The sequence below is a fragment of the Macadamia integrifolia genome, chromosome 6 (genome assembly GCF_013358625.1).
Source record: "Macadamia integrifolia cultivar HAES 741 chromosome 6, SCU_Mint_v3, whole genome shotgun sequence".
Lineage (NCBI taxonomy): Eukaryota > Viridiplantae > Streptophyta > Magnoliopsida > Proteales > Proteaceae > Macadamia > Macadamia integrifolia.
The window spans coordinates 21,364,391-21,373,060 of record NC_056562.1 but is presented as its reverse complement, the minus strand read 5'-3'; the positions used below and the strand labels follow the sequence as shown (position 1 = coordinate 21,373,060).

The 8,670-nt window shown below is 37.8% G+C and overlaps 1 protein-coding gene across 1 annotated transcript; it reads left to right on the top strand.

Moving 5' to 3' along the window:
- The first annotated feature begins 293 nt into the window (after positions 1–293).
- On the top strand, positions 294–3,701 carry LOC122080856 (peroxidase 28-like). The gene is made up of 4 exons (XM_042647727.1): positions 294–542; positions 675–854; positions 1,202–1,367; positions 2,740–3,701. The coding sequence occupies exons 1-4, from the start codon at positions 318–320 to the stop codon at positions 3,480–3,482; spliced, it is 1,314 nt and encodes a 437-aa protein (XP_042503661.1). The 5' UTR covers positions 294–317; the 3' UTR covers positions 3,483–3,701.
- The last annotated feature ends 4,969 nt before the right edge of the window (positions 3,702–8,670 follow it).

Genomic DNA, 8,670 nt, shown 5'->3' with positions numbered 1-8,670 from the left:
TGGTTGTGGAAATACTTACAGCCATTGAAAATGAAACACATAATTTTTAGAATTTATGAACGTTAAGAAACTCAGAAACTGATTATTTAATAAATCAATTTGACAAAGCTTCACCGTGAGATTAGATGTAAATTGATTTTGTTTAAGTTTCTATGGTTCCACGAGGAGATTAAGATATTTCATTCCACTTTCATTTAAGCTGGACAAAGGAATTGAAGCAGTAGAAGACACTCCTTCTAAGCCCTATAAATCAGAAAGGGAGAGGAGAGGGAGATGTACCTCATCATCTCAAATCAGTTCCAGAGAGAAGAAAGAAAATGAAGTCTTTGGCAATAGTAGCATATGGGCTTAGCTTAGTAGTTTTAATAAACTACACTTGTTTGTGTTCTGATCTGCAGATGGGCTACTACAAGGGCAAATGTCCAGACAATAAAACAGATGTGGAGGACATTGTCAAAAGTTCTATAGCCTCACAATATGCGTTAGATGCAACCACTAGCCCTGCACTCATACGTATGCAATTCCATGATTGTTTTGTCAGGGTAAGAACTAATAGCACTCATCAATTTAGAAGCTATCTATAATAGCTTCTATATATATTTACCATCTTCTTTGAGTTTGTGCCTTTCTTTTAAGTGATTTTGCTCGCAATTCACTCGTCGTTAAATGATTAGGGATGTGATGCATCAATACTCCTAGATGGCAATAAAACTGAGAAGAATGCACCTCCTAACCTAACCGTGAGAGGTTATGATGTAATCGACAAAGCGAAATCCGATGTCGAGGATAAATGCCCTGGTGTTGTTTCTTGTGCTGATATAATTATCATGGCTGCTAGAGAAGCTGTTGTGTTGGTAAGCAACTTATTTTTATCTTTTTTTCTTCATATGATAGCCCAAAAGATGGCTTTCCCTAACTCAGCAGTTGTTAAGGAAGCTTTGGCTATCAGATTGGGGCTAAAGACTGCAATTGATGAGGGCCTTTTGGATGTTTCATTACCTCTACTTACAATCTCTTGTACTTTGCTCTTTCTGTTTAGTTAACTAGAGTTGATAACAGTGCTTGTGCCCATGTTATTTCTAAATGGGCTTTAGTCTACCCTTGCTTGGGTTTGGGTGGAACTCTTATCCTACTCTGATGATGGGGTAGAACAAAATAGGCCTTGGAACATGTATTTATACTGGGGATTGTGTATATGCAGGGTGGAGGTGACTACTACAATGTAACATTGGGGAGAAGGGATGGACAACATTCCAATATAACTGAAGCTGTGCTTCTCCTCCCTGCTGCTGACATTTCAGTCGGGGACTCAATTGCAGCATTTTCAGCTCTGGGAATTGAAGTTTCAGACATGGTTGCCCTCATTGGTACTTAAATTCTTCACATTGTTTTTGGTTTCGTTACTTCAATTATTTTATTTTGTTGTAGGTAGAGAGGCGTTCAGGTAATGCTAATTTTGTAATAGTTTTGGTCTAGGAATATCTAGAAAAACTCTTCGTATATTATTATTTTTTTTTATTATTAATATATACCTTGTTGAACTTAAGAAATTTATTTTTGCACTAAACAAATAAAATGATTAGAGAAACAACAAGCTCCCAACCTACAGAAAGATCATTGTCAGAAACAAGACAATAGTGTTGCGAGTTATCGATGGGGATGTAAATGAATAGTCAAAAATCCGAATTTGCTTTGCAACCCTATAATTTTAGGATTATCTGGATCCGAATTCAGATAATGATAATCCAAAAAATAACTACCTGATTCAAAAATATATCCAACTAATTATAATATATTTAGTAGCTAACGGTCTTGAAGGTTCTTGAAGATTTGTAAGGTTCTAAAGAATGAACAAAAGAGCTAAGACAACTGATCGAGAGACATGAATTGAGAGTGAATTGTATCTGCCAGGGGAGGAAGGTCTGGTTTACGCAAGTTAGGGATGTGAACGGATAGTCAAAAATAGGAATTACATTTGATCCATATTTGATCCGCTTACATCTCTAGTTGTCGAGCTATAGTCTTACATCAATTTTTTTGCTTTTTTGTTTTTTTAATAGATAAGATCAAATTTAATAGAATAGAAAGATATATATATATATATATATAATTACAAGAGAGCTATCCCGACAATGGAGGTAGCCCCATTACAACAGCAAAACTACAAAAGAAAAATAGGGGAAAACGAGGACCCCAGATGACCAAGCCCAAGAAGGAAACCCCAAGGGAGGACAAGAAACCAAGACCATTGCAGGATATTGTCTAGAAGATCATATAGGCTGAACACCCCAATTCCCCTCGGGGACTTGATTTTAAGGGGTTTTTGGCCCTTGGAGTGATAGTTTAACATCGTTCCTCCACATTTGAGCATATACTATTGACAATGATTTGTCTAATGCTTGTCTTATTCCGAAAGATTCAAAAATGTCTTTCCTTCCAAATGTGATCAACAGCACAATAAAATGCTAACTTGACAATTCATCCTATATGGTCTCCCTTAAATGATCTCTCCATCTATTGAGCCTCCAACTCTACCCTCTTCCTAGGATTTCTTGAGGGAGAGCACAACCTATGGATAGCTCCCCAGATTTGGGAGCCGAACTGGCAATAAAAAAGAGAGTCAACAAAAACTACAATAGTGAGATACATCAATTTGTTTAGGTCATTGGTGTCTTCATATACTTGAGGAGCTCTCTCCACCTAATACTTTAAGATTTTAAATAATTTTTTTTCGTGCAGGTGCTCACACAGTAGGAGTCGCACATTGTTCTTCCTTCAAAGATCGTCTCTACAATTTCAACAACACAGGAATGGCAGATCCAACCATGGATGAAGCTCTCCTTAACTCATTAAAGTCAACTTGTCCTCAGAATTCAACAGATGATAACTTTGCCAATCTGGATCAAAACTCTCTCAGTGCAAACACTGTTGACAACTCCTTCTTCATGCAAATACAAAAGGGCAAAGGACTTCTAGGTATCGACCAAGAGATAGATCTGGACACTCGAACTAATGGAACAGTTCAGCAATTTGCCAACAGTAATACACTATATACTGGACAATTGGGTATTGCCATGATCAAATTGGGAGATGTAAATGTCCTTACTGCTCCATTAGGAGAGATTAGGACATCATGTCGATACACTAATGCAGATTATTCCGCTCCTCCCCCTCCACCTAGTTGTAATCATTCCTCAACCCCTCCTAGTAATTCCTCAGCCCCTGCTAATAGTTCCACAACCCCTCCTAATAATTCCTCACCCCCTCCTAATAATTCCACAACCCCTCCTAATACTTCCTCACCCCCTCCTAATAATTCCACAACCCCTCCTAATACTTCCTCACCCCCTCCTAATAATTCCACAACCCCTCCTAATACTTCCTCACCCCCTGCCAATAGTTCCTCAACCCCTCCTAATAATTCCACAACCCCTCCTACTAATTCCTCATCCCCTCCTACTAATTCCTCATCCCCTACATAGAGTTTTCATGCTCCCCTTGGCAATAAAATTGCTTTCTACCAATAATAATAATATTCCTCACCCCCCCCCCATTAATTGTAATTGTTGACCAAATTAGTATATGTATGATCAGGTCTATGCTTTCTATATATTATTTATAAATGGGACACATGATTGTGGATTCTTCTTTTCTGCATACTGTTATTTGTAACCTATGTCGAAAGACTCTATAGTATTGTTAATTAAGGTTTTCAAAATTGAAAAGAAATGTTTGCTTCTAATTACTATCTTCATTTTTGAAAGACCTCGATTCTTCAGTTGGAAAACAGCCGAATATCTTCTTGGTCAAGTGGTGACAAGTCATTGGTTACCACAATTAGTTGGCATTCCATCTGTCGCACTAAAAAGTCAGGTGGTTTAAAATTTTGGTTAACCACCAACATGAATCTCTCTATACTTGCTAAAAAGGCATGGGAACTCCTGTCCCCAAGTGATTCCCTATGGGCCTCTTGATTAATCAATTATCAAAATCGAACTAAGCTGTTTACATAGAAACCATGAAATCATTTAATAAATAGTTCGGTTTTGACTTTAAAATTGATAATATTTTAATTAAAAGATTTAAATTAAAGGTAGATTGTTTAAGTAAATCTTTAAACTGATTAACATATACATGATAAGTTTAAGTCATTCAATGTTAAGTTTTCACACATTTTAATATAATAATTAAGTTTATATTAAAAAAAGGCATATAAAATACCAAATTAGCAAGATCCTAAGAGGCACCATACCAACCTTAGAGACAAGCAAGAAGGATTATACTGTGAGGTGGAGAGTGGTGTAGAGAGTTTTTCTGACTTAGTGAAACATTTCTGATTCTCTTGGATGGATATATCTATTCATGATTCTTTTATGCTAAAAGAATAGTGTTATTAAAAAAGAATAAAAGGAGAAACAAGAAACAGAATCACAATCAAAAGAATTGTCAGAGGAAATCAAACTGACCCACTAGAATGGAAGGGTCTTACCCCACCTTCAGCATTGCCATTAGCAAGGATCCCAACCAGCATCTAGCAGAGTTTGAATCTGGGTCTTGACATAGCATCATCTACAATCTCTTTTGAAATAACGAGAGGAAAGTCAACCATTGTACTCGAGACACCCAATTTTGCAGCTTTCTTAGCCAGGAAATCTGCAATGGGGTTTGCCTCCTTAAAACAATGTGTGATTTTCCTGGGGATGGACTTAAGATGAGGCTGAATATACAACCATTTTTGGAGCATACACTATGGAATCTGATTCTCATGGATTGAACTGACAATAGCTGCAGAGTCAAATTCAGTCCATAATGCAGGGACGTTCAACTCTTTAGCTCTCATGATACCTTCCACTACGGCTTCAAAATCAGCTTCAAATATAGTTATTCAAGCTGACTCACGTTAATTTCCTCATGTTGTTTCTGATTGTTCGCTTGTTTTCTTTCTCATATTTGAGCATTCATCTCCAACTAAAAGATCTGTGTTTTAGAACCATAAATGAGGGAGAGTGTGGAGGGGTAGAGAAGTAAGACACAAATAATTAAATAAGCGGAGTATGTTAGTGGTTATTATTTAAGAAAATCTATCGAGGTTGTAAAATAATTCAAAATATGATTGCAATATTATAGAGATTCTCTCCTCGGTCTTAGATCCTCTCCAGCCGCGTTGTAGGCCCAACATGCATATGATAGTTGGGTGGACCAGGACACGTACCCCACAGTTCTCCTAGTCGTTGGATGCCCCAGCAATTGGAGAGATCCTCCCCCCCACCCCCCACAAGAAGACAAACCTAGTCAGATGACTTAAATATCGACATTCAAACATGGACATCAGATGGTATCTGAAATTCGGGTATGGTCTGGGCCTACTTGGACAAATATTCCTTGACATTGCATATATATTATTTGACCTCGACCAAGATTTATCCAATTTTTTTTGCAGCCCTATGTCCAAGTGGTTTCTAAACTTTGCCCTTTCTTTTCATACCATCAAGCTACATATGTAAGAGCGTATGTAAATTCATAAAGCTCTTATTTGGACCCTTTCATAGTCATCTCAATCCTCTTTATATGAAGTTCTTTCTGTTGTGATATTAGTCCTTTCAGACTCAAGAATTGTTTTCTCGGTCCATTTCTCAACTTTGGAAGATAGTCTCAACCATACTTTTAAGGAATTCAATGGAAGCTAACTCATTGCTTCAGAGAAGCCAGTCTATAACAAATTGTCTAGCTAAGGAGGTAGAGAAAAGTGGTGTCTCAATGATTCTCCCATCTCTCCCTAATTCTGTTCAGACTAAAGTTAGGGTGGATGCCGTGAAAAGGCCAAGATTTGGATTTAATTAATTTTGTTCTCTGGTGGAGTAGGAGATCTCCTTCACTGCTAACGGCAATGCTGAAAATGGGGAAGTAATCCCAGATTTTGATTTTCAACCTCAATTTTTTTTCCCTCAAGAATGAAGACTTAACCTACCATTCCCACGAGGAGTGAAAAGGCCTGCGAGAAAACCAGCATTTTGAAAGAAATAGGCATATGGCTCCACATGTAGAAGGCCCTTTCTATGTACTCCTCATTCTACTTCCCTCCTCTCCTCACCCCTGCCCCCCCCCCCCCCTAATCTCTCTTTTCCTTTTGTTATTGGTGGATTTGGATCCACTTCAGCACATACCGGAGAGATGTCAGATCAGATTGAATGGGAATTGGCTTGACTGATCTTGATTCTTGATCAATATCGTATCAATGGATTGATACAGATGATACAGATGAAAGGTACTCCAAAAAATAGTTTTTTAATTGAAAGTAGGGGTATTTCTATCTGTTCCTGACTGATCCAGATTGATATTGTCCTTAACTGATCCCATTCCTGTACCGAGTTCTTAAACCATGGGTGTTTGATGCAATGTTGAAAGCGTTGAACTGACTATTGTACTCTCCCAAGAACAATATAGGGTGGGGTGTGCTCAGCCGGCATGATACAAGTGTTGGGGAAATGCCCACACTCCTATTTGTGTTTTGGTAATAACAAACAAACCCGTAATCTTAACTTTCTACTAGGTGTGATTTAGTAAGAAGAAGAAGACTCAAAGCTACTTGGAGACGTCAAGTCAAGAACTCCAATAATAAGACATGAAGATGAAGTATTAAGAGTGGGAGCACCAAGATGAAGATCCAAGTATCAAGACTAGACGAAGACCTCTAGGATATAGTTGTCCGTGTCATGTAACTTGTACCATCTTGATTTATATTGTCCACGCACTCATACATTGCATGTCGTCATGTTAGATTGACCATAGGTGGAGGTGAACATGATAGAATACCAAGACTTGTGTTTTCTGTGAAAAACACTTGAACCTGAATCAAGGGCATTTTGGGTATTCAAAATGTTAGTATCATGAGTTGGACCCTCACAAAAATTGTAGGAAATCGAGTCATGATTCTAATGCAGCTGGTTTAAGATCAATCCGAGGTCATACCATTAAGTTATGGTCAATTTACTGACAGCTGTTCAGTCTGCCAAAAGTGCCCCAGTCAAGGGTGGTCAACCGGCCCAGATCCCTGGTCGACTGGCACTGGCAGAATCACATGGTGGTTGACCAAAAAAATGAACCGATCGATCAGCACAATTAGAGACCATAGGCGGTCAACAGGCCAAGCCCAAAATAAATCTCCCCAATAGCTATTTTTTGGCTCTAACGGTCACATCCGATTGACCAGCATGGCCGATATATGACCGTTATGACCTAATTTCCTGCCTAAAAAGCTCTCTTAATCTCTCCTATAAATACCTAAGATGTTCTCAATGAACAATGAACTATTCCTAAGCATTAGAGAGCATTCAAAAGAGCTTTAAGAGTCAAATGCAATCTACATCACTTGAGCAATTTGGTTCTCACTTTTCAAGAAGAAAAAGCTCAAGTCTTCATCAAGTCTTCTACATATTCTCACTGTGCAAGTCAAGTACAAAGAGAAGACTTATAAGGTGCATTCATACATTTCATACTCATTTATTGCACCACACCAGAGGTAACTCTCTTATTCCACTCTCTCATTTACTGTTTTACATCTTCTTAGACTGTACTTAGGATTGTGTAAGGATCCTCGTATTCTTAAAAGAGTTTTGGTGCCTCTCTACCACGAAAGGGGATTGTAAAGGTATTTCACTACCTAAAGGAGATTTGTACGGATTCTCTTATCCTGAAAAGATTGTAAAGGTTTCTACACTACCTACTGTACTGAAAGGGAGAACTAGTGGAATACCTTACAAGAGGATTCTTGTAGGGAGTGGACTACACTCGATTGAGTCGAACCATTATAAATTCTTGTGTCATGTGATTGTGAATCATTTACTTTCATTTCGCATTTTTTTATTTGCAATTACATTTGGGCTAATCTTGAAAAGAATTAAAATTCCACTAATATAATCTATTCACACCCCTCTAGGTTATTTCAACAAGTTCTTTTAGACATGTCTTCAAGCTCTCCAAGGCTTGAGAAGGGAGAAGTTCTTTTAGACTTCAATAAAAATGGAAAAACTCCATATTTTAATTCACTTCAATAATTCCACTCCCTTACAATTAGAAAAAAAAAATCCAAGAGTAGAAAAGTTATTCCAATCAAGGTAACCCTGATAGGATCCTTGACACATAAAATATCAAATCTAAATATCAAAATAAAGAAATTAAAATAATGATCCCAAAAACCGTCCCCCTTTGCTGCCAAGCTTGGACGATTTGAATCCTTACTTAGGTGGCAAGTTCTTACTTCTACAATAGATGATCTCACGTTCCAAAATAGTAGGATTGAGGATCTCGCACGGTTTGGCCAACTCTTCAAAGATAATGCACGTCTTTTTTGCTTCTAAAATAATGGCGAGCTACTCCCTCACAAATAGGAAAGTGTGACCTCTATCTTTTGGATATTTCAACCAGTTACTCTCTAAAATATAGGAAGGAAGAGAACAATGCCTCTAACACACGCACAAGTTGATTCCTTCCCAAAATCATATCTTCTTGTTCAACTAAAACAAAATCGATATCCTCTTCTTATGAACTATCAGAATAAGAATATTGAAACTCCTTGAGATGCAATCGGCTAGCCCCAAGGAGCTGGCCTGCATCAGTGCCAATGACGAGAGAGAAGACAGAAAACAAGAACAGAAAGCCGAATAGGCATAG